We start from the raw sequence: 26722 nt of genomic DNA, 5'->3' as shown, positions 1-26722 counted from the left end.
GTCCCGGGATAAACGGATGCTGCTATAACCAGGGTATCTTGTGACCCAAGTTGAACTCTGATAAAACCAGGGAGAAGATCCAAGTGCGGAAAGGACCGATGTCTACTCAGACTGGCAGCGGCTCTCCGGGGACTTTCACATCACATACCACCTAATCCTTTTTAGCTTGCGATCCTGAGGATTAAAACTGGGACCTTCTGTGCGCCAAACAGATGATTTACCATATACTCCCCCCCCCAAAGCCCCTCCTTTCAAGTGAAAGGAGCTTTGTTACAAAGAAACCCTGTAAGTCATATCTGCATTCAGCCATGGCAAAGGCCTGTCTGTTATGACTGAGAGGCTTACCTAGCAATTAAGCATGGGATTAAGCAATTAAGCCACGGAGACTTGTAGCCACACATGAAAGGGCAAGTCCTGCTGGCAACTCTGGTGTAAAAAAGGCAGGAAGCCCCAATCCTGATGAGGAGAATGGCTCAGAGGGAGGAGGGGCCCTCCATGAGAGTTGTGGGGAGGAGGCTGTTTCAGTGGCCAAAAATGATGCAGGGAGGAAGGCAAGTCCTCGTGGGGATGGAAAGATCGATCTGGCCCCGAAAGAGGAATACTGGACTTCAACGAGGTACTCTCCGAGTCTGCAGAAGCCCAGAGAAATGGGAAATGTGCACTCTAGCTTAAAACGTAAAACAGTAAGGGCTAAACTAAATTTCTGCTAAAATACAAATATATCTATATATTGGACTGGATTCCATGGAGGAATTTCCTGATGGAAGAGACTGGTGACTTCTGCCAGTTCCCTCCACTACTGCAGATCTCTTCATGCTGTTTCTGATTGGCAGTAGGTGGGAGGAAGCCCGGGAGGCGTGCTCCACAAAGCCAAATCCCTCCAGTCAGCTGAACTCTTCTGTGGGATGCAAGCTGTGTCATTATTTCTGGACCACTTTTATACTGTACCATTATGCTTACTTCGTGCCAATTTAAGTTCTGTATGTCTTTATTTCCCACAGGAAACCTCCCCACCCCCCGAAAATATATGGTAAGGTGGGGGCCCACACGGAAGGAGGCCATAAGTGTCAGCTGCTGCCCTGGCTTGATTCAGCAGGGCCCTCCTCCCTCTGCCCCTCTCATGCCCTCCAGGTCACAGTACCACTCCCAGTCGAGGAGAGAGGCAGAAATCACTCCTGGCATGTGGTCCTGCCGCCCTGGTTATGAAAGACCTGAGATACGTTCAAAGCAGCTCATCTGATGTGCTCTCAGCAACAGAACTAGGGAGCCAGCCGTTTGGGGGACTGCTGGCAAACACTGGAGAAGAGAGATAACAGATGGATATTACAGTTGTGTTTACACTGTCTGAATGTCAGAAAAATAAAAACATGTGAAGATGGGAGGGAAAATGGGATGCATCACCCCAGAGTTTGTTCCTCCTTCTTGTCAGCTGGGGCTCTCCAGAGTCAGCCGTCTCCTGATGGGCTTGTCTATCTGGACCACAGGATTGTACCTGGGATGAGACCTGGGCTGGATCTGCAAAGGGAAGAGGAGGAAGGTGTGGGCAGGGACCAGCCCTGAGTCTTGCAACTGGGGGGGGGAGGGGAGGAGAAGGGCCTGAGCCTCCAAATCCCAACCTGGTCGCCCCCCAAATAACTGGCATCCCCCCACGGGCACAGGGGGAACAACGGTTACCTGCCTCACAAGGCTGGAAGGCAGCCAAGGGCACTTACCTACTAAGCCTGAGGTACTATTTTAAAACTAGGACATGTCCGTCATTAGCTGAGGATGCTTTTCAGCTCTTGGGGCTCCCTCTGCAGACTTCCTAGAGCTGCCTGGAACCGAGGCCACTCCCTTTCTCCCAAGCAGCAAGATAACTGTTGTGTATGCTGACCGCCACCGGGGGCCAGCGGTCAGCCAGAGCTGCCAGAGCTTGACTCTGGAACAATAGGGACTAGGCTCCTAGTCCCTCCACTGGGGAGCCAATGGGATCCGTGGCGGGAGATTCAAACCCACCAATGGTGACCAGGGGTGTGTCCCCAGGGATGTATATAGTTGGCCCCCGGGCCGTTTGTCCTCTCTCTTGTTATGCACCTAATAAAGCGTGCTATGTACTACGTCGTCGTCTGTCGTTTCTCCATGCGGCAACCCACTACATAACAATAATCTTTTTAAATTGTTTATATTTTCAAAAGAATAAACACTGCTTGAAACAAGCTGCCACCATATATACCAAGCAAGCGGATGTTAATAATAACATTTGGTATTTGTATAGTGTTTTCAGGTAATCAAAATGCTTCATATTACCTCTGAAAAATTTAATGTTCTTGCAAGGACACTGTAAGATGAGAGCCAGAGTCCAGGAGCACCATAAAGACTAACAAAAATCTGTGGGAGGGTATGAGCTTTCCTGAGTCACGGCTCACTTCTTCAGATACAGTGACTCACAAAAGCTCATACCCTGCCACAACTTTTGTTAGTCTTTAAAGGTGCTACTAAACTCTTATTCTTTTCTACTGCCACAGACAGACTAACACAGCTACCCATCTTGAACTGTAAGATGAGTCAATATTATTATTCCTGTTTTGCAGATGGGGGATCATGTTAAACTACATGGAGTGTGATCAAGATGGGTAGCCGTGTTAGCAGTCTGTAGTAGTAGAACAGAGCACCTTAAAGACTAACAAAATCTGTGGCAGGGGAGGAGCTTTCGTGAGTCACTGCTCACTTCTTTAGATACAGCTAGAATGGGAGTCCATCTGTCCTATTTGTTGGAAAGTGGAGTTATTTCAGATGCCGAATGACATTAGCAGGCAAATGACAATAGCAGGTGAATAACAATAGCAGGTATGACTGGATTTAGGTGAGATATGAAGAGGGGTAATAGGTGTGGAGAAATTGGCATTGGTAATGAGACAGGAAACCTAGGTCTTGATTCAGTCCAGGTGGATGCATTGTCTTGAGCTTCATTATCAGTTGCAATTCAGCAGTCTCTTTCTAATCCCCCTTTGAAATTCCTTTGTAAGAGAACTGCTACTTTTCATTCAGCAACTGAATGTCCTGGAAGGTTAACATGTCCCCCCCTGGTTTTTGAATGTTGTGACTCCTAATGTCAGACTTATATTCATTAATTCTTTGTCGAAGGGACTGGCCCGTTTGTCCAGTGTAGAGGGTGGAAGGGCGTTGTTGACGCATGATGGCATAAATCACATTAGAGGATGAGCAGGAATATGAACCTGATGTATTATGGCTAATTTTGCTGGGACTTCTGAAAAAATGTAACGTGTAGTGTGACCCTGAGCCTACCTGGTAAGTTGAAAAAGGTGAGAGTCAAAGAGATTTCTGAGTTAACAGGTAACAATAGTGTATTTTCCCCCATACCTCCTTGAAGTCAACATTCTTGTATACCCAGAGCCACCTGATGACTCTGGCTCATACATTCCCCATGGCCAGGACTTCATCAAGGTAACAGAGGTGTGGCGTGTCCCTCTCACACCAAGAGATCGACACTGGTGTCCAGCCACATGGAAATCCCTCCCGTGTTCTCCCTCTGCTCCACACACGAGGCTGGGCGGGGGCACCAGTGGGATCTTCTGCATGGGTCTCTGCCGCCCTGAGCCTGCCTTGGCGGGGAGGGAGGGGTACAAATCCAAGCCAGTAAAATAAATAAAGAAAGAAAAAGGTTGGTGGCGTACAGCACATTACATTATGCATCTGGGAGAAGGGAAAGGGCACTGCATTAACATTTTAGCTATTTCTTTTTGTCAGGGTAATGTTGGAATATACACTAGCAAAATTTAATCCTGGACTGGAGATATTGCCATTTTGGCCTCATGATCAGAAAAGTGCCTGAAAAGCAAGTTGAATGCAGTAGAAAGGAGGAGAGCTGGGTTTTTGGGGGGTTTTTTTGGTCAGACATTTCACGGCTTCATACCAATGCCAAGCGTGTCGCCACCCCGGCCACCCCATTTGGAGCCACTACCATCCCCGGCTTCCTTATCCCCTCAGCTTAGATGTTTCTAATCCCCTCAAGAAAGCAGCGCCAGATGGCCAAAGCACACCTGATAAGAACCACGGGGGAGTGCGAAGGAATACCAAAGGCTCTGTGATCCCTGCGGAGGGGAGGGCTAGGGCAGGCTCTTCAGAAGACCACTTCCCCTCTCAAGAATGGTGGGCGGGGGCGGAAATGGACCCGTGGGGCACCCCCGGCCCTTTCAGACCCTCCTCCCCAGTCAGAGGGCAGCAGCAGGAGCAGAGGCAGGAGGAGACCCACTTCTTAGAAAGACCTTTTCTCGCGAGGAACAAATGAGTCATCAGTCAGTCAGTCCCCAGGGGAGAGTAATCCTGCCCTCTGTAAGGCTGCATTATGGAGCTGGTCTAATTGGCGACAAGGGGATTTATTCGGTCCTAATTAAAAAAAAATGTTTATAAAATGTAATGCCCACTGTAACATGCCACTGTGATACTCAATCCAGGTAACAAAAGGACTCTAAAGAAGCAAGACGTAACTTTGAATGAGTTTTACTTACACGACATCTGGCCAGGAAAAGTGGTTGTTTGGCACAGTGGTTTAAGTGCGCAGACTCTAAACTGGGAGAACCGGGCTTTATTCCCCACTCCTCCTCCACTCACAGCTGCTAGATGACCTTGGGCAAGCCATAGTTCTGTCAGAGCTGTTCTTGAAAGAGCAGTCGTCGAAAGAGCTCTCTCCGCCCCGCCTACCTCACAGGGTGTCTGTTGCGTGGAGGGGAAGGGAAAGGAGCCTGGGAGCCGTTCTGAGACTCTGAGGGAAGGGCCAGGGGTATAAATCCAATCTCCTCCTCCTCCTCCTCCTTGTGGGGGCCACATGGAGCCACGTGGTTTGCTGAGACAATGAACAGCAGCTCCTTTGTCTATTCATTCACTTTGCTGACATTCTGCCTTTCTCCCCAGTGGAGACCCTCACAGCTTGGGCGGTGGACCTGCAAGGCCGGCGGGAGTGCAAGGAAGCCCCGTGAAGGCCCTCCCTGGCCCCAGGCAGGCAGGGGTGGGAAGAGGCGGGGAGGAAGCAACTTACCCTCCATCTTCTCCTGCCTCCTCCTGGCTGAATGAGGGCCGGAAGTGGGGCGGCCGGAAGCAGGGGGCGGGGCTTCGCCCTGAGCCTGCATTGCGGGGAGGGCGGGGTAATAACGAATAAAATAAATAAATAATAAATAAATAAATATGTGCCCCGCCCCCCACACCTCAACCGGGGCAACGGCGATCCCGCGTGATCCCCCCGAATCGACCTCTGGCAGAGGAGAAGACTTTGAGGACAAGCAGTGAAATGCAGGCCAGCGTCACCCCCATCTGGTCTGGATTAAGACTCAGGTTTTGTTTGTTCGCTTGCTTGCTTCCTCTCAGCCACCAGACCAGATAGGTTTTCAGCAAGTCCTCTAGGGGGCATTACTTGCCTGGTGGTGGGGCCACATGTTTCGCCTTGAGAAAGTGATAGTGGGGGGGGGAGGCCCCTCCTTCCCCAGGTCATGATCCTGATCTGAACTGGGCACTGCAATGCTTGGGGGAAGAAGTTCTCCACAGCCTGCACAAGGTTGTGGGGAAAGCAAGTGGATTGTAGGAAATCTTGACCAGATACTGACCTAAAACATAATTCCCTGTGGGTGGCCACGTGCAGGGCCGGTGCCAGGCTTTTTGGCACCCTAGGAAAGGCTAACTGCTCCCCCCCCCCGCCCGGCTAACCAATTTTCAAAAACAGATGACTAGGGAAAATTAAAAGCACAAAACTTTATATTGATAATTTTTTAAAAACATGTGAGAGTAAGTAAAATGACAGCCTTTGGTTTTCTTTCACAAACAGAAAACAGTTTTAGCACACAACTCACCAATCATTTTGAATAATCCTGTGAATTGTGGTGTCAAAAATTAAGGCTCTTGAATGTTTCTATTTCAGGCACATCAAAATCTCATTTTGTGTGCCTTTTCCTTTGCAGATTTTGTCAGCAATTCCTTCAGGTCAAGTGCTGATGCTTCAGTGTGTTCAACTGATATAACTGCAAAACCAAATAGTCTCTTTTGCAGAAGTAGTTCTCAGTTTTGCGATTCTGTCCATTTACCCTTTGGTGTAGGGTATGACCTGTTTGTCCTATGCAGAGAACTGCAATTTACACATCCTACTGTATTGTTATTCCAGTCTTGCTGTTTTATTGCTCAGTTATTTATTCATCTTGACTCTAATACTCTCTTCCTGACAACCAATTCCCCCTACCTGCATGTAATATTTGAGGAAATCTGTTTCAATGTATGTGAAGAAGTGTGCACATGCTAAGAACATAAGAGAAGCCAATGTCGGATCAGGCCAATGACCCATCAAGTCTAACACTGTGTCACACAGTGGTCAAAAATACTAGGTGCCATCAGGAGGTCCACCAGTGAAGAAGTCCCCCCCCTCTCCCCCCCCCCCGACCACCAAGAATACAGAGCATCACTGCCCCAGACCAAGAGTTCCTATCTATACCTATAGCCACTGATGGACCATATGTTTATCCAATTCCGTCTTGAAGCCGTCCATGCTTGTAGCCGCCACCACCTCCTGTGGCAGTGAATTCCAAGTGTGAATCACTCTTTGGGTGAAGAAGTACTTCCTTTTATCCGTTCAAACCCGACCGCTCAGCAGTTTCATTGAGTGCCCACAAGTTCTTGTATTGTGCGAAAGGGAGAAAAGTACCTCTTTCTCTACCTGCTCTATCCCATGCATAATCTTATAAACCTCAATCATGTCTCCCCTTTGGGGATTTTGAACTTAGACTTCCCAGATAGTAGGAAGATACTGACCACTTAGACAGACACATAGCCCTCAGTCTGTGTCATGGTGGGTTCTCATGTTCTTGACCAGCACATGAAGCAGCTTCTGCACAAAAGGCTGCGATGCCCGGCCATTTCATGGTTTCCCCTGCGCCCGAGGCTCAGAACTCTGAGTATGAGATTTCTGTAGTCAATGTCAATAAATCAAAAGTAGGTTTGCAGCTTACAGATACACTCTTGAACAGAATATACTCAAAACTGCAACAGCACAGACATTTTGATGCAATAATTCAGAGCGAGGGGTTTCAGTGAGGGGTGTCAGTTAAATGAACAAAATATTGCAAGAGTGCTAATGTTTTAAGAATGTTTTAAGTTAAAACTTAACTTTTTAACCCAGAGGCTGTGGCCAGTTGGAGGGGCAAGAAGGCCATCTCGGGGGGGGGGGTTCTGAGGAGAGTGAGGCTGTGGCACAGGCTGGACCCCTTCCGCCCTTTCCTCCTTCTCCCCCCCTCCCAGGCAAAAAGTTGTGGCTTGCCTCCGTCCCTCCCCTCCATCTGCTTTCCCACCCGGCGCCCTCACCTGCTCCCTTCACCTCCACGCTGCTGCAGACAACGGCTCACTCAGCCATGCCCAGGCAGCGCTCAGTAAGGATGACCCGCCCCAGCTCAGTATGGCTCGGGAGGGGAGGGGGGAGCGGGCGGGATGCTCCCTGGGAAGCTGCTTCTGCTTCTTCTTTCCCTTCTCTCTGTCTGGGATTAGGGGAAAAGTTGTGTCTTGCCTCCGTCCCTCCCCTCCATCTGCTTTCCCACCCGGCGCCCTCACCTGCTCCCTTCACCTCCACGCTGCTGCAGACAACGGCTCACTCAGCCATGCCCAGGCAGCGCTCAGTAAGGATGACCCGCCCCAGCTCAGTATGGCTCGGGGGGGGAGGGGGGAGCGGGGGGGATGCTCCCTGGGAAGCTGCTTCTGCTTCTTCTTTCCCTTCTCTCTGTCTGGGATTAGGGGCCGTTGCACCATGGCGAAGCAAGGGTGGTTGCACTCATGGCCACCCAGCCCCGCCAAGCAGGACGCTCTTTTGGTAGCCCAAAGGCTGGGGTGGCTCTTTTACCTCAGCGCCCTTTGGTGAAGCTCTGACAGGGTGGGACCAAGGGGGTGAAAGAGGCTGCGTTCCTCGAGCAAAGGGGGACGGCCACAGCAGCAGCGCATTACTTCCTCAAGAGCCTCCCCCCCCAGCTGAGCAGGGCACGAGGCGAGGGGCGCAGGCAGGGGTGGGCCAGCATGGCACCCTCGTCAAGCTGCCGCTCCTCATCAAGCTGGCACCCCAGGCAACTGCCTAAGTTGCCCTGGCCACGTGGGTCTCTTGCAGGAGAAATAAACAGGAGCTGGATCCCAAGATTAACAAGACTTTATTCCAGCTTTCTCTTCACTCGGCAGGCCCGTGATGCAGGATGTATGAGCAGAGAAAGAACGACAGAGTAAAGGAGCCATGAAATGCAGCAAGTACAGGGTGACGTGTAAGGATGCAGAATTCACACCTAACAAAGAAAAGTGCATTTACTGCCTTTTCCCTTTAAGGGGTGAGGGATCCTAGATTTTGCTAGGGTAATTAACTCCAATAGTGACTAAGAAATTATAAGTTCTTCTTCAGTCCTGGGACCCAGACAGAGATGTGAAGGCCCGGGGGGGATTGAAAAATATGGGGAAAAGTTTCTTCCAAGACTTGCTTCTTAAGGCAAAGCTTTTCACACAGAAAATATATGGCATCCTGAACTAAACCTATGAAATAATTTCTTTTTGACGGGGGAAAAAAAAAACCCTTTTGGCCTTACAAAGCATTCCACTTATTTCAAATCTACAACATGAAAAAGTCTGAAGAGCACTGGAGAAAAATCTTATACTGTAGACCAATACAAGACAAAGCGCGCCCCCCCCCAATGTAATTAATTTTGGCAACAAGTAATGTGCTATAGTGTGTTTAATAATAATAATACATTATTAAAGAGTACAGTATTTTCAATGTTATAAGAAAATTTAGTTTAATACCCAGACTTGCTGGTAATTCCACCTATTGTGACTCTACAAGAGTTTCTTTCCAAATTATACCCTTTCTTTTGTTTACTACAGAATTTGTTTTCTACCTTCAACATTTATTTTTCCTGCCTCTTGAATGGCAAAAATTAAAGATACGTGTGCAGAGGGTGAAGCAGGTCACACCTCTTTCTCAAGTCTGGGGGGAAACTGCAGTTTTTCTTAATAAAAATGGACATATCCATATTTTTAATTCCATAACTATACCAAATAGCACAATTCTATATGTTAGCTGAGTTATAAGTGATGTGTCTTATGTTGTTCAATCAGTAAAAGAAGCTTAGGTTTGGTAGGAAAGTACATATTCCCTATGACTCAATTTTCTCCAAAAGCCCCTCCCCAACTCTCCCCCCCCCCACTTCAAAATGTCTGGAAATTTCACATGCCTCGGTAGGTGGAGAGAGATCCTGTGCCGCAGGTTCTCAGATTCGTCACTTCTTATTATTATTTATTTATTATTTGTATTTATAGCCCGCCCTTCACACATGTGGGCTCAGGGTGGGTTGCATCATATTAATAATACAATAAATACAATTAAAATTTAAAATACGATAAACATTAAAACAGTAATCACTGACTAACAGAATCAACTGGCTGTGAGAGGTTGCCTAGCATATTACTCGGCTTAGTAGGTGGGTGAGAACCACCTCGGGGAGGCCCCACACACACGGGCGCCTGCTGCCTCAGCCAAAGGCCCGGCGGAAGAGCTCCGTCTTGCAGGCCCTGCAGAATCGAAGAAGATCCCTATGCAGGGGGGCCCTGATCTCGACAGGGAGCCTGTTCCGCCAGGCAGGGGCCGGGGCAGAGAAGGCCCTGGTCAGGGACAGCCAGGAGATGCGGGTCCATTGAGTGTCATGCTCTTTGGGGCATGTACAGGAAGAGGCAGTCCCTCAGATATGTGGGTCCCTTGAACGACAAAAAAAGCGGTGCCTTGGCAGGAAAGGGCCCAGCAGTAAGCGTTGCTCATCCAACACACACAGTCTAAAACCCACAGTCTGCAGTGGTCCCAGCAGGGGCCTCCAACCTTTCTGAGCCTGTGGTCATCTTGGAATTGAGCGCCACCCCCAAAATGGCTTCTGCAGGAGGTGGAGCCAAACCCCACATGGCTTCTGTCGAACACTCTGTCTCCTAAATTGCTTCGCAAAAAGTTGCAGAAAGGGAATAAAAAGTAATGAAGGGAAGCCTGAGGAGAAGAAAGAGGAGGAAGACAAAGATCTGAGAAGAAAAAGAAATGAATGGGGAGGAAATCCAAAGGAGGGAGAAAGGGAGAAAGGCAAAGGAGAAGAGGGGATGGAAACACTGGTCCCTCCTGGTCCTCCCACCAGTAGCAAGCCCAACCACGAGTGGCCCCGCCTGCTTTCTGAAAAAGTTGGCAGGTACCAGGGAAAGTACTGGTGGGCCCCACGGCACCCACAGGTGCTACGCTGGGGAGCCCTGGGATAAAGAGTCCGCCTCGGATCAGGGAGACCCGGGTCCAACTTTCCATTCTGCCAGGAACGTTGCTGGGTGAGCCTGGACCAGTCACCTTACAGGGTTGTTGTGAGGATAAATCAGAGGAGGTGAGAACAACATACGTTATCCTGAGCTCCTTGGAGGAAAGGCAGGGCAAAAGTGCAGTAAGCAAAATAATACATAATAAAATTCCTCGGCTACCAAACAAACCTCCAGGTGGGACCTGGAAATCTCCTGGTACTCCAACGGATTCTCCAGACTACGGACATCAGATAACTGACAGCGAGTGATATGTGCTGACGAGGATTTTGGTGACAAAACCCAAGGTTTTTCTGTAGATTTTTGGAATACAAGTTATTATCCAAGTTGGCATGGGACAAAATACAGTTTTAGGTTTGTTAACAGCATCATAACACAATGAAATCTTGTAGCATTTATAAATTAAGATCTCTACTACAACAACAGAACCTGGAAAAACCTTCTACTCCATTCCAGGAAACTCACTAAGCTGGAAAGGACTACAGAGGTCAAGGAAACCGTACATACATTTCTAGACTGGGATTCTTTGAGGTTGAGTTTGTGGTGGCCCTCCAAAAGGTTATTTCTTTACTGGTTTAGAGCATGTGCATGTCGCCCCTACAGAAATCTGCTTGAGGCACCTCACAAAAGAAAAACAATACAATAAAATTCTAAAAACAACAACGCAAGAACCATTGATAATAAAACAAGCCATGAAAACAAGCCAGGGGCACAAGAAACAGCCAAGAACAACATTCAGCAGCCTACAGTGATAAGAACAGCTGTGAACCAATGCCAAGAGAGCATTTCAGAGACACCGTTATGATGGTCAACTCCAGACTGTGCCACCCAGGCGGCCACACAGCTCCACAGGTGCACACAGCAGACAAGCAAGTGATCTTCTGCCCAGGGCTGCAACGCTGTAGGACATGCGGGCAGGCAGGCAGGACTGCTGGCTACTCGGCTCACTTGAAGCCAGCTGCAGAACTACACCCAGAGTTGGGATGGATTCACCTCACAGGAAGGACTCCAGGAGGTCTGAGAAAGCACACTCTCGGACCGTGACCCACATCCCAACATACATCCTGCGAAGAAGCCCCAGTGTCCCGCTGAGGGTCATTTGGTAAGCAGTACAGGTTTGCTAAATTATTATTTTTATTTTATTTGCATTATTTGTACTCCGCCTCTCTCACAGAGACTCAGGGCAGATCACACATGGCGAGCCGGGAGGGGGTGTTTTGCGAGCCTTGTCAGGCGGAAGCCTTGCGCTCCTCCATGCGCTCCCTCAGCCCCCACCGTCTCCCTTTGCCGGCTGGAGCGTGAGACTGACCGCGGCCTCAGTGCTTTGCAAGTGTTTATGAAGCATGAGGGTGCACGCTGCACACTGGAATGGACATAACAACGGTGGCAATATGGGGGGGCGGGGGGCAGGGCGGAATCGAACGGAGGGGAACAGAATAGCTGGACTGCCTGGAATGACAGCACTTCCACACTGGAATGAAAGCATGAATGGCTGCCCTATGCAGCCTCAACCTCAACTCTTCCCGTAAACCAGACGGTACTTAAAAAAAAAAAAAAGAATATAAAATATTTAGTGTCACAGAGCATAATATAAAGCCAGCTATTTAAATACGTGCAAATTGCCACCCGAGCACGGTCTATGGTCAGCGTGACTGCGGTCCTAGAGATGCCTCGTGGGGGGGGAGAGGGTTTTATTCCGCTGCAGCGCGTTGCCCAACTTGCCCCCCCCCCTCCTGAGCCCCATGGAATTCTTATGCTACATTTATTCTTGCCTTCTAATCCCTGGGATTCTTTTGCCCTGCATTCCGTTTGCAAGATTCTTCAGTGGAACTCAATGGACTCACCAGCCAAACTGAACTATCTGAAGCATGTAACATTAATCCCAATTCAAATGGCTGGTCTAGATCAGTCATTCTTAAACTGTGATCCTAGGACCACCCACAGCCCTTGGAGCTCTTGCACATGGCCTAAAAAGGGGGGGGGGGCGAAGAAAAATTCTAAACAGCCGGAAGTGCCTCCTTCGTTCAAAGGGAACAGCCTCTTCAGCAAGACATGGGCTCAGCATTGCACATGGTTTGCGCCCCTTCACTGAGTTTTAAATGTTAAATGTCACTTCCCACTCCAACCCCACCCCGTGATCGCAATAGAATATGAAAACATGGCTGTCCCCAAACAGCATGCAAGGTGGAGCATTTGCCCTTCACAAAGTATTAAAAATTACTAGATTAAACCATTTTCAAACCTCTTCCAGTTCAGAGACCTTCTTGGATCTCTCTGTGTTCCGCACAGTATGAAGCACATGACACTCTAACATGGAACAGCCACCAGCCGCTCACAGAGGTAATAGTAAACTCACACAAGAAGCATGTCAAATCAGGGCTCCAAAACGATCACGCTATGAAATTACTTCAGGAGCAAGTGGCATAGATCTCTGATGGTTGTGCAAACACCACATGTGATGCATGAAGTCAAACAAAAGACAATCCTGAGCTTAAAACAAGCAAAAAACACTCCATCTGGGTAATTCTCTGTAAGGTTAATCTCTGCCCCGCCTTCCAGCCCATGAAGTATTTCTGCCTCCTGAGTGCAGGAGGAGGAGGAGGCGTGTGCCCACGGGACACCTCCATGTGTCTTCCTGTGGGGGCAAAGAATGCTGGGGGTGGCGGGTTTAAATCACAGGAGTGGTGCAAGGAGAGGCTGGACACGCCCCCCCCAATGCTGCCGTCCTGCTTGGGGGCCCCCGCTGCCCCCCCGCCCCCGTTTCCCAGGGCTGTTCTCACCTTCCCTTCTGCCCTCATAGCAAGTCTGGCGCCCAGAGGGAGGGAGGGAGGGAGGGAGGGAGGCAGCCGCCAAGGAGCACAAGCCTCTTCTGAGCTCTGACTTCAGCCTCCGTGGCACAGCCCTCCTCCTGTGCCATCATGAGGCACGTGAGAAAAGGATCATCGTGGGCCGCTTGGCCTTTTTATGCCTGGCTGGTGACCTTGAGGGAACAGCCTCCTCCAGTCTTGCCCGCTGAGGGGCATCCGGATGGCTTTTCCTGATCAGTCAAACCTGCTGGCTTTTTCTCTGGCTCAACCAAGCCAAGTTGCATCCATATGTCAAATATATAAACTTTACATTAATTCCCTCATGTTATTTAATTAAAACAATTTGCTGACTGACATTATCAGCCTGGTTTCTCATGCGTACGTCACTTCATTTTGTCATCATGGCCTCCTCCGGAGCTTCCAAATCTGCTCCCTGGAGAATCCCAGCTGGCTGGCGGGATCCACTGCGACCCTTCCCCACCTAGGAAAGCCAGCTGGGCACGGGAGGCGGGGGCCGAATCCCAACCCTTTGTCACTTGGGCCGAGGCAGGAAGGGGCAGGCTAGGTGAAAGACTGGAACCTGGAAAACCAATCCTCACTTTCTTTTCTTTTTTAGGCAAGTCAGCCAGATTAACAGGGGCAGCTGAGAGATGCAAGCTGAGAATGCTGCTCCCGAGGGGAGGAGAGAGAATGCAGAAGACCGCTAATGTGGGTCAATCTGACCACTCCAAAGGGGAGTCTCCTTCAGGGCAGCCTGCCTGCCCGGGGCCCCTCCCACAGCTGTCCTCTCTGGCCAAAGGACAGGCTAAGAAAACCAAAGGGCCAGGGGGAATGATTGTGCTCCCGGCAGACTCAATTTGGCACTGCGGTTATTCCCCCGTGCAGGTAGAAGCAGCGAGAGGGAGCGGGAGGTTGTGGGTCTGTGTGCATCTTAACTGTCAAGCTGGAAAGAGACGCTCTGCTCAAAATGCCGCAGGAATGAAGGAAGACAATAGAACATGCAGTACTCACCCAAAACATTAAATTGAAAAGGAACATCATGTACTTCAAACAACACAAGCAGCCTCTTGCCATGCTGCACTTCTGAAATTCTAGAAGGAAAACAAAGGATAGATCCAGGTAAAAGACCACATATTTGCTGCTGCCTTTGGGTGCTTTGCCCTTCGCACTTTTCATGCCAGTCCCCGCCTCAGTCCCTGCTCCAGCTGCGCTGTGACTCTGCTTGCGTGATCCAGCAGTGCCGTAGAAAGCTCCGGCAGTAAAGCCTCGACTAAACTGCCTGCCTGAGGTAGAAGGCTTTGCGGAGTCAGAGTCCTTGCTGTCCAAAGATGGACTCCGGTGAATGGAGGAATCCTCGCTACTTGACTTCTCCATGGTCTCTCTCTGCACAGTGCTCAGACGGAAGGTTTAGCATTTCTTTGCAGTCAACACAACATTTTGTGTCAGCTCCCCCATTCATGAGAGGTTGGCAGGCTTCTTTGGGCTTCAACCACTTATTTGAGCAGGCGACCCGAGCCAGACGTTGACTGCAATATTCTCTGCATTCCCTCTCTTCCTCTCTTCCACCACCCTTAAGCCAAAGCAGGCTGGCCTGGGTGCATCCGTGCCTGGGATCCACATGCCCAGGTTTCATGCAGCAGCAGCACCATTGCGCAGGCTGCCCGGCCAGATCTGTGATGCAAACCTCAGCATTTCATTCAAAAGAGCCACGAAGGTCTTTTGCCCGCCCTGCCTACAAACCCTGATCTATAGGCAGCAGATGGCCCCTGTATCCATTTCCACGGGGGGCTTTTGGCATTTTCTGAGTGCGCCTTTAAGGCACTCACTTTCCCTCCTCTCTCCTTGCCTCTGAGCACCAACGGCTCCTGCTGCTCCCCCCCTCCCCGTTTGCTGTATCTCATTCAGCTACTCGGTCACCCTCCCTCCCTCCCTCCCTCAGCACCGCACTGCTGCCAGTGTGAAATCATCAGCAACTGCCACTGCTGGCATTTCCCACAGAAATCCTTGATCTAACTATATCAGGTCATAAATCCGCCCCCCTTTCACAAGCCCCTCCCCTCCTGCTTTGCATCCTGCCAATCAGGACAAACCTTCCCCTAAAACAGAGAGAGAGAGAGAGAGAGAGAGAGAGAGAGAGAGAGAGAGAGAGAGAGAGATATTTCCCCCCCTCCCCTATGACATAAGATCTTTAATAGGATTAGTGTTACTCTTTTGACTACACAAGTGCATAACAAGAAAATTGCTTTTAAATGTCAAGTGCTGTTAGCTGTTTATGCATTTGAACTATAAGGTGGGTGACGATATCCCTCTAATGCAAAGAATGAGGGATACCAAAGCATTCTTCTGCCCCCCCACCCAAACTAAACGGACAGTAACTGTATCCTTTCGGATTTTTTGCAGCTTAAAACAAACACGAAGTGGGAACCAGCGACTGCACACAGCTCCCTCAGGCTGTGGCGCAGAGAGAGCGTGTTCTCAGATAGCCATGCTTGCCGCATGACACCACCCTCCAGCGCAGCATAATTAACTACAAAAAAGGTACCCATGCACACGCGCTCGCTAAATGCTGACCGATCGACCTGTGCAGAATCCAAGGAGACGGTATTCACACTCCGGGACGAGTACACGACATAAACAGGACTGTCTGGCACTCCCCCCCCCCCATATACAGCCAAGATGTTTAGACTGTACACTTGAAAATGGAAAGTAGCAGGCAAACCTCAGGCTTCCCATCGTGGATATACCAGACTGGCTACATAGTCATGTTCATCATTTGATGACTATTGAGAGCAAGTGATGACTGGAAGCCTCTTCAGGCGCCTGCCGGTGTGGGGTTCACGTGCATTGGGGACCATGAGATCAGGCCCCCTGGCCCCACCCCCAACAGCCACCCATTCGGCCGAACCGTCTCCCCGCGCCCCTGCGTATGTCTGAGCGCCTCCATGTGACCAGGACCAGTGTTCCCTCTAAGCTGAGTTTGTATGAGTTAGCTCACAGTTTTTTAGCCTCCAGCTCACACATTTTTGTCTCAGCTCAGGAAGGGTGGGGCTCCAGAACAAACTAATTTATGCAGCAGCCAAATGGCTCGCTCACAACTTTAATGCCAGTCGCTCACAAAGTAGAATTTTTGCTCACAAGACTCCACAGCTTAGAGGATGGAGCATTCCCAGCCACACGCAAAGGGGCCTCCTGCTGTGCACTTGCCTCATTGCCCCCACGGGGGCTTCCCGCAGAAGTGTGGCTGGGCTGAAGGGAGAGCAGTGCTGGTCCCGCTCCCCTCTACCTTCAGTGAACACACAGATGAGTCGCTGCAGGTATAACGCTTGCAGCCCAGGGAGAAGGAGGGGCTCAGGAAAGGGGCAACTTTTCAAGATATACAAGATAATGAGTCAGGACTGAAAATGGCAACTAGGAAAGCAGGCTGAGGATCTGGATGCAGACACCACGACGGCCGGCAGCTCTTGCCTCCACCGAAGTCCTCCTCCGCCTGGGCAGGATGCTTTGGGCACCAGCCGGTTCATTTTTTTTGCAGCACAACTGCGGGACTCTGATTACGTAAGCACTCCTCAGTTACACCCTTTTCTCAATTTAGTTTCAGCTGGCTCTCTTGCTGTAGCCCATCAGCCACAGCCTCCAAAGGCCTAGCCCACATGTCCAGGGCGGAGTGGTGATGACCCAGCCCAAGCCCCCAGATTAACTGGACGAGGGGGCACATGTTTATTTCTTTAGTTCATTAGATTTCTTGACTGCCCTTCCCCTCTTGCGTGGGGCTCAGGGCAGTTTACAACAGACTAATTCAAGACAATAAAACCCATTAAAACCATAAAAATTCAATAATAAAACATTCAGCATATCACTATTGGAAAACATTTTAAAAACATGATGGCATATCTAGCGTTCAGTCATGGGGGAGAAGGGGGGTGCCGGGTGGATGTAAAGAACCGTTGCCAAAGGTCTGGCGGAACATCTCTGCCTTACATGCCCTGTGAAACTTTAATATGGGCCTGCCCTTTACTCAAATCCGGAAGCTCCAGCTGGTGCAGAATGTGGCGGCCAGGCTGTTGATGGGACTCCCCATGCGGGAGCACATCCAAACTGTACTGAAAGCGCTGCACTGGCTGCCTATAGCGTTCCGGATTCGCTTCAAAGTGCTGGTACTTACCTTTAAAGCCCTACATGGCCAGGGTCCGGCATACCTGAGGGACCGCCTTTCCCCACATGTTCCCCGGAGAGCACTACGGTCAGGGTCGCAAAATCGTCTGGCCCTAAGGAGGCCAGGCTGGTATTGACCAGGACCAGGGCTTTTTCTGTGGCAGCTCCAACTTGGCGGAACGAGCTTCCAGAAGAAATTAGGCCCTCAGGGACCTGTCACAGTTCCGCAGGGCCGCAAAAATGGAGCTCTTCCACCAGGCATTTAGATAAAGAGCTGCATTTCAACATCTATGCCTTGTGCCAACACTATTTCCAGCCTGAGCCCGCTGATAGTGGATCGTACTACTGTAGGATGTTTACATATGCACTTTACCATAGCTGTGCCGCCATTGTTATGTTAATTGTTTTAATAACTAATTTGGGGGTTTGGGGAATATAGAATAATTTTTGCCTTATGCAATGAGTGGCAGGATTGTGGTGAATGTCTGCGTACGTCCCCACCAGGACCAATCGGTCCCCGGAAGGAGGGTTTTTACCCTCCTGGCCCTTGAGGCCTCCGAGGACTGAGATTAATTATGGTTATAATTTAGTTCAAGATTAATTTGTTAATATATTGTAAATTACTATAATGAGCAAAGATTGCTTGAAAACTTTATAAATAATACTTTGTAATAATTTTGGGAGAAGAAAGAAGGAAGATGAAGAAGAAGATATCAAGACAAAGCATGCATGTAAAGTTTTGTTTCTTATATTATTAATTGATTTTGGTGGTGTTGTAAAACTATACAATTCTTTCTTCAATAAAATTGCTTTAAAAAAAAGAGAGAGAGAGAGAGTGGTTGCACCACCGCCTCCTTCCGGCACCCTGGGAACGTTCCTGACTATAGGGACAGGTTGGAGCCTGAATCCCCAAGATGGACATGGATCAAGAAGGCAGGTGGTGGGTGGGTTTCACAGCTGCCAAAGTATCGTCAACCTCTTCCTGGGAGAGTCGGCTGAAATGATCCAAAACTGGGCTGGGAGACGGCCAAGGGGCTTCCAGTTCACATACTCTTTCAACCATGGCAGGGAGGTCATGGTGCAGTGACAAGACTTTTCCAGCGAAGTAGCTTCCAAATGCCTCACAGCTAACAGTCAATTCCTTATCATTTTGTTTCCCTTATGATATTTCCTAAATAATTGGGCTGGGTGAGAGCTAGCGAATATAATGGAGGCCACACAGAATTCCTTCTTAGCAGACTTCACTGCCATCTCATAGGCTTTCATAAACATGAGTATGCCACCACCCTCACTCTAGCATCTTCCCCCTCTGCAGCTCCAGAGTATACCATGAAGCTCACTTGGTAGAGGGGCGAAGAGGGCAGTAATTTTGTGGATGGCTTCTGAGAGCCAGCTATGCCAGTTCTCCACTAGCTCATCTAACTAGTCACCTGGGGGCATCGAATCCCACAAAGCATTCTGGGAACCAACTGGATCCATTCGTCTCTGTGGGCTATCATAAATTAGCTCGCCGCCTGAACAGGGAGGGGTTGGAGCACTCAACTGGGCCTTTGGGGCAAAGTGGTCTGACCATGGCATGACTCTGTGGCTATCAGCGCCACATCTATCCCCACACCAAAAATAAGGTCCAGCATGTGGCCTGCCTGATGTATGGGAGCAGATACAAATTGGGAGAGACCCAGGGCTGCCATGGATGACACCAGGTCCCTGGCTTGTGAGGAGGCTGCATCATCAGCATGGACAATGAAATCCCCCAGGACTAATAGCCTCAGTTGCTCCAGCGCCCAGCCTGATACTGCCTCCAGCAGGACCGGTAGGGTAGTCGCTGGTGCATTAGGTGGTCAGTACACCAGCCAGATAGCCAAACTGTCCTCAGCATCCCACACTAGGCCCACACATTCAATGCCAGCAGTTTTTGGTGCAGGGAGGACCCTGAAGGAGAAGAAGAAGAGAAGAGATTGGATTTGTACCCCGCCCTTCACTACCCAAAGGAGTCTCAGAGCAGCTCACAAACTTCTTTCCCTTCCCCTCCCCACAACAGACACCCTGTGAGGTAGGCGGGGCTGAGAGAGCTCTGACAGAAACTGTTCTTTTTCAAGGACAGCTCTTGTCAGAACTACGCCTTGCCCAAGGTCATTCAGCAGGTGCAAGTGGAGGAGTGGGGAATCAAACCCGGTTCTCCCAGATTAGAGTCCACACACTTAACCACTACACCAAACTGGCTCATAAATCATAAAGACTCCTGGATGAGCAACACCACCTCCTGCCCACTAGTCCAAGACTGATGAATGACTGAAAAACGGGGTGGGGGGGGTGGGGGTTCAGCTGATTAAGGGTGACAGTCTCACCCTCCTGCACCCAGGTCTCGGTCATGCATGCCAGGTGTGGAATGTGGCCAGAACATGTTGATAACTTCCTACTATTAAGTATTGGCTTCACCTACATTATAAGTCAGATTCCTTTAGCTACACCTATCAACTTTTATTACCCAGATTAGAGTCCACACACTTTACCTATATAGAATCCAAAATTAAATCTCTGGATATCACTTTAGAGTCTTTACTTCTTACTTCCGAATCCAAGGCTTTTTCAACTATAAGAACCAATCTACTTTCACTCTGAGTTAACAAAACCTGTTCACCTCTGTATTTTGGAATATTCCCTAAAGTCGGCCAAGCTGCCTCTTATCTCTATCAACTTCATATTCCCAAACCCCATAGAGCCCTTTCTACGGCCAGATTTAACATACTACCTTTGGCCTTATTATCTGGCCGCTTCCATGGTGTGCCCTTCTCTGATAGATGCTGTCCATGCACAAACGATCATATTGAAATTACTTCTCATGTTTTGTTACAGTGCCCCTTCTATTATGCACTACGACTGCAATTCTTAAACCCTATTTTGACTCAATTAGAAGAATATTCTGATGGTCTAAAGACTTTTATTCTTCTTGATAATCCAAATTATGAGATCACGGAAACTGTTGCAAAATTTCTCTTTGGTGCTACTTCTATTCAATCTCTATTCAATTGATTGGTTCTTTTCGCTGGTATATTTATATGACAACTCTTTTTACATCTTTCCTTTTGCAAGTATTATGTTATGTAATTGTTACTGTTGTTCATGAGTCTGCGAGTGACACGTGCCAATAAAGGTAATTGGATTGGATTGGATTTTGAGCTGCAGGATTATCCTGCAATGTGGAGATCTTATTATTAATAAGAAGAGAAAAAGAAGAGATTGGATTTATACCCCATGGCCCTTCACTACCCAAAGGAGTCTCAGAGCATCTTACAATCCATTTCCCTTCCCCTCCCCATAACAGACACCCCCTGTGAGGTAGGTGGGCCTGAGAGAGCTCTCTCGTGAACTGCCCTTCAGAAAACAGCTCTGAAAGAACCGACCCAGTGCCACACCAGCAGCTGCGAGTGGAGGAGTGGGGGAATCAAACCCGGTTCTCCCAGATTAAAGTCTGCTGCTCTTAACCACTGCACCAAACTGGCTCTAGACCTGGTATTATACAACATCAGTGTCAAAGAAGGGTAATCTTTCCTAGCCCCACTGCCAGCATCTCTTGGGATGGGGCAAAGGTTAGAAGGGGACTACCAGGTTCCCAGTAAAATCCACTCTCAGTCCACAACTCTATAAAGAAAGGTTTATTGGAGAAAGAGATTTGGATATTGGCAAGGATATGTTGGATCCCCAAGCATCGAGAATAAATCCACGTTTCAAAGAAAGTAAAGTTTATTTCAAAGCATTGGAAAGATACTCAAACACGTTCTTTGTTAGAACTGAACACAAGCAGTTAGGGCAGACATGATAAAGGGATTCAAGTTAGAAACACAACCAATGGATAACGTTCCCGCTGGCGGGCAGGAGAAAACGGTTGCCTGCTCAAGTCTTGGGAACCAGGCGAACGGTAGACAAAACACAGGTGCAGTTCACAGGCTTGGTGCAGTTCACAGGCTTGATAAGTAAGAAGCTAACAGCGAAGCATACTCTCCCCCTCACATCCTCCAGTTGTTTTACTTTGGCATTACAGCATAGAAAACACAGGGGCCAGCTGGCAGGGACAGGGATCACATATGTACAATCAGAAGTTACACAGAACACCATGGCAGCTTGCTGACAGGATATTAGCTCCTTGCTAAGACTAAAGCAGAAAGCGAAAGTGACTCCAGGTATAGTGAAAAGCTACATTCCATCGGTATGTCATTCACACACACCCCTTCCTTCTCACAGTTGCCTCTATTCAACTAGGCCTGTGAAAGTTGTCACCTAAAGACTTCAAGGACGTCTTGCTGAGCCAGCCCGGGCCCTCCTAGAGGCACACTTGTTATGGGGAAGATGTCACAAAGCAAAGGTGCCTATTCTATCTCCCCCCCTCATTCACACATCTGCACTCACACCTTCCTTCCCCCACCCGTAGGCATGTCAGCTAGGGCAGAGGGGAGACAGGAAGGCACAGAGCCGATGGAGTCATCAGTTGCAATACACTGACCAGCACAGCCAGAAGTCAGCCCGAGTCTGACAGGGACTGAGCATGACCATATCACCATCTCTTTCCTTTACAATATCTCACCCCACCGCCATACCTCCCATGCCCTCCTCCAACCATTGGGATCCCTGACATTATTATAGCCTCCCCTGCTAGCTCCTCCCAACCCAGGTCTAATTTCACCTAGCATTCAGCAAGCAACAATACAGGGAAACCAAAACCCTCACTAATACAGCATATTCAGTAATTCGTTAACAACTAATCAATCTATTAGGCCAGATATAAACAACAACAACAAAATATCTCCCACCGCCACTATACTTCACCCCACTACCAGCAACCTAACTTTAATTAATTGGACAAAGTCTCAGTTAACCAAACAAAATCCATTTAATCCATTAATTAAGCAAGTTAACCCTCTAATTTAACTAAATGATCAATAACTAGACTAATAAAAATAAAATCTATTTATTTAATTAATTAATTAATCTAAATACTTAAATCCTCAAATGAATTAAACAATTTATAAGAATAAACAATATGTGGGGATAACAGTCACAATGAGTCAATAATTTGTCAAATTAAAAGGTGGGACAGGAAGGACAGATATAGGTTAGGGAAGGCAATGGGATATGGTGTATGGAGAGATGAAAAGCATACAAAGCTCTCAATTGAGCAGATAGCTGAAGGTGACGGTTCCTGCTGTTCATGTGCCATGTTTTGATGGCTGGCTGCACCAGGACTCGACAGAGTGGATAAGGCTGGTCACCAGCCTCAGGTGCCCTACAGCAGGCAGCTTGCAGGTGGTCCACCGGACTCACAGTCACTTTGGGGCCCCCTTGGCAGTAACATGAGGAACCATCAGACTTTCTGGGTCCACCGGGGCGGTACCTCTTTGAGCTCTTTGCCCCCCCCCCCAAATGCTGGGTGAACCCAGCCAGAGCAGAGCCAATTTCTTCAGGCAGCTAGTAAAGCAGTCACCACTCACGGCCTAGCTCGCCAGTAGCTCTGTTCCACTGGTCACCCTGCTCCACTCCTCTGGTCTCCCGATGTCTCCACTCCCTTCCAGGAGCTGGTAAGCCCACAGAAGCAGCCCAGGAGTAACCTGGTGGTAGGAGATCATCTGTTCACTGCTTGCCCGTTCTTCTCCAGCGGTCAGGGAGATTCGCTGAAGCAGCAGTAGTAGTAGTAGCTCAGTAGTAGCCCAGTAGTAGCCCAGTAGTAGCCCAGTAGTAGCACGTTCATTCCCCTCGGTCGCGTCCCTGTTTAGGAGGACTGCCCAATCTGCATAACTGCCATATCTACTTGGTTACGTATTTTATATTATTGTACGCTTCCTGTGTGTAACTCTGCCATACAACAGATAAATAAATAAGGGGGGATAGAATAAAGTAGACCATGTGATTTCACAGATAACACCCCACCCATCCAATATCAAAGAGATTACACTAAAAGGAATGACAAAGAATGGCTACAGAAATCCAATGATTATCTGAAGATGATTAAGGAAACCCTTGAAGCTAGGTTACTCAAGGGCTGATCGTCAGGGACTGCCTCCAGATGGCAGAATTTCAGAAACAATCAAGAGGGATTACACTTGTATAGGGAAAAGGATCCATGGAGGAGATTGATGAATGTGATTTCTGATATTTCTCTTGACATGTAAAATGCCAGCTGTCGCTGTGTCTTATTAGAAGTCTGATTAAAATAAATTCAGATCTTAGCATTTAGCTCAGACAGAAGAGATTTAGAATAGAATTAAATAGAGTATTATTTTTAATTGCTAAAGGTCTTTTTTTAGATAGATTCAGAAAATAATGGAATGGAATGTACATTTTGAAATTACAAGCTCCCCAATTGAAGGACATCCGAAAGTAAAGTTGTGAGATGGAAAGACGCTAAATGTTCTCAAAACAACATCTTTCTTTGTAAAGCAGAGCATCTGGCCCCAGGAAGTCTGCCATGTCTTGTGCATCTTATCAGGACACTCCCCATTTTTAGGCTGAAGCAAATAAGTCAGGAATGATGCCAAAAGAAGGTCCCTCTGTTCAGTGATGTTCTCCATTGTTCCAGGACCAGATAAGCAGACACAATTACTGACACTTATGACCAATGTAGGGGCATGCCAATAGAGAGGTGCCAGCTCAAATGATGCTCTGATGATGATACCTGTTGGACACCAATTAGGGATTTCTTTCTATGTAAACTGTCATGATGTCATTTGGGGTATAAGATCTATGGCCCTTCCTGGTTGGGGCAGAATACAGCTTGGTGTTACTGGGTGCCAAGGTGTCCAGTCCTGTATTTTCCTGATTATTTCAATAAAAAGATTTTATCCGACCTGCTGGACTCCGACTGTGTGTTCCTCATTTGGCCCCAGGAGCACACGGGGCACAGGTTTGTGCATCACCTGTGTATAACACAAATAATGTTTTCATCCCATGTACTCCCTCATTTGAAGGAACTATGTTCCTTCAAGCAAGCTATGGATCCCTGTAGTCATGACCCCCTCCAGCCAGCTTAGTGACTCAAGAGTCCTACGGGAAGGAGCCAAGACTGGCGGGACCAGGGAGGGCCCAGCACTGCAGAGGTGCTCGTAGCATCAGAGGCCACCCTGCCAGATCCTGCAAGGGAAACCTCGCCACTGGCCCCTGAGATAGCTGCCCCCAACACCCTCGCCCAGTCCACAGGAATGGTGGCAGCAGAAGGCCCAGATCATGGGGACACAGAGGAGGCAAACTGCCAGACTGGCACCGTACAATCCCACAGTAAAAGGAGAGCAGTGCATTGAGGACAGTACTTTCTTGCAGGATCCTGGCCACTGCACAGTACAGCCTCAGGAGCTCCAGCACCCGCCAGCTGTGCAGTTAGGACCAATTACCTCCTAGCCTTATCAAGCTGAGGCCTGGGAAGACAGCCCTGCTGGATCAGCCAAATCTACCTGGCACAAGTGCTACAACACTGCCTCCAGCCCCAGCGCCTGGTACCACCTCAGTGAAACCTTACTAGGCCTGACTGCAGAGAGCAGGACAGAACTAATGCAATTCTCTGTCATTCCTTTTAGCATCACTGCTCCCTGCAAATACAAAAAGTGCCCCTGGCCTTCACTCCTCACCAGCCACCTGCTTCCTACGGCCCCGGCCCCATGGCAGTGGGGTCCCCTACACCCTCCTGTCTGAGGACCCGGTGGCAAGTGGGCAGAGAGTGAACTGGAGCAAGCCGAGTGCCTCAGGGGCCACTGGGCTCAGTCTGCTTGTGGCTCCCAGGGAGCAGCCTGCCAGGCAAACCCCTGGAAAGGGAGTGGCATACTCCTTCTCCTCGCCCAATATGCAAACTTGCCCCTCCCTCCCTCTCATTTTCAGAGGTCATTTTGGTTTAGCATTACTTCTGCACCAGTTTTTTAGCTCATGATGATATCTTTATTGCATCCTAATACTAAGCGTAATATGAAAATGCCAGTGAAATGCCCTTCAGGATAATGAGAGAGCAAGGAAGAGCTGGCAGAAGGGAGCGCCTTTCTCACTTTGTAGCTGTGGCGGGACTGGCGAGACCCGCACAGGGCTCGCAGTATGACGGGGGCATGGGGGGCCACTTAGTCACTGGAGAAACCAAAAGCGGGCACATAGAAACCGCTGGGCAGCCACCCCCACTTCCCCCGAGAGAAGGGACATCCCGAGGTCGAGTGTCGGGGAGGGAAGAGGGAGAGACAGTGGAGAGGAACCAGGAGACCGGCCCAAGTTGCCGGCGGGAGACGCGGGAAGGGCGCGCTCGGGCGCAGCCACGTCATTGGTGCTGTGCAATGCCAGGTCGATTAACAACAAGGCTGCTGTCCTGCGGGACTTTATCATCGACCAACAAGCTGACCTGGCATGCGTGACCGAGACCTGGGTGAGGGAGGGAGAGACAGTAGCTCTTACCCAGCTAGCCCCCCCCCTGGGTTCTCGGTCCTTCACCAATCGCGAATGAAGGGGCGGGGGGGAGTGGCTATGTTCATTTGAGAGGCTTACTCCTTCAGGGCGCTCCCGGCTGTGGAGATCGCGGGCATAGAGTGTGTCGGGGCGATGCTGGAGGCTGAGGAGAGTTTGGCGATTTGGGTGGTGTACCGACCGCCTAGCGCACCGGCCAATAGCCTGCCGTCCCTGCTGGAGGCCGTATCAGGCTGGGCGTTGGAGCACCCTCAGCTGTTGGTCGTGGGTGATTTCAACGTCCATGCCGAGGACGCGACCTCCAGCCGGGCTGCGGACCTGGTGTCGTCCATGGCGGCACTGGGACTCTCCCAGGTGATCACAGCCCCCACGCATCGCGCCGGGCATACGCTCGATTTGATCTTCGCGGCTGGAGTTATGGTGGACCGGATCGCTACATTAGTGGTACCATGGTCGGACCACCAGGCCCTGAAGGCTCGTCTGAATGTGCCACCCCGACCCCGCTTAGGCAGCGAGCTGATTTTTGCTCGCCCACGAGGCCAAATGGAGCCAATGCGGCTTCAGATGGCGTTGCGGGAGCCGAAGCCCCCTGGCAGCTCATTGGATGAGCTTGTGGAGGACTGGCATGACCGGCTCTCTGCAGCCATCGACGAGATTGCTCCCAGGCGTCCTCTCCGGACTCGCATGAGGCGGGCGCCCTGGTACACCCAGGAGCTGCGCCAGCTGAAGCGAGAACTGAGACGACTAGAGAGACGGTGGCGTCGCGCTCGCGATGAAGCGTCGAGAGCATCTTATAGGACGTTTATGAAGGCCTATGAGGTGGCAGTCAAGGCCGCGAAGAGGGAGTTCTTCGCGGCCAGGATAGCATCTGCTAGCTCACGCCCGGCACAATTATTTAGTATGATTCGGTCATTAACAACTTTGCCACAGGGCAATCAAAATGTTAGGGAATTGGACATCGGCTGTGAGGCATTTGCGAGCTATTTTGCAGAGAAAGTCTG

General features: G+C 49.4%; 1 protein-coding gene across 3 annotated transcripts in view; it reads right to left on the bottom strand.

Moving 5' to 3' along the window:
• The window catches only part of TSPAN9 (tetraspanin 9), a 151937-nt gene that overhangs the window by 105342 nt on the left and 19873 nt on the right, over nucleotides 1-26722 (bottom strand). For 2 of the 3 annotated variants that reach the window (XM_015426540.1, XM_015426541.1), the window contains exon 1: nucleotides 14157-15015. In XM_015426540.1, the coding sequence (XP_015282026.1) occupies nucleotides 14157-14519 (363 nt within the window). In that variant the 5' untranslated portion in view covers nucleotides 14520-15015. Of the gene's footprint in view, nucleotides 1-14156; nucleotides 15016-26722 lie in introns of those variants that run through there. The other variant, XM_015426542.1, reaches the window with a different exon arrangement.

This window comes from Gekko japonicus, unplaced genomic scaffold (assembly GCF_001447785.1).
Source record: "Gekko japonicus isolate JY-2015 unplaced genomic scaffold, Gekko_japonicus_V1.1 scaffold1326, whole genome shotgun sequence".
NCBI lineage: Eukaryota > Metazoa > Chordata > Lepidosauria > Squamata > Gekkonidae > Gekko > Gekko japonicus.
The sequence above is the reverse complement of the archived record's forward strand: the minus strand, read 5'-3'. Positions and strand labels throughout refer to the sequence as shown.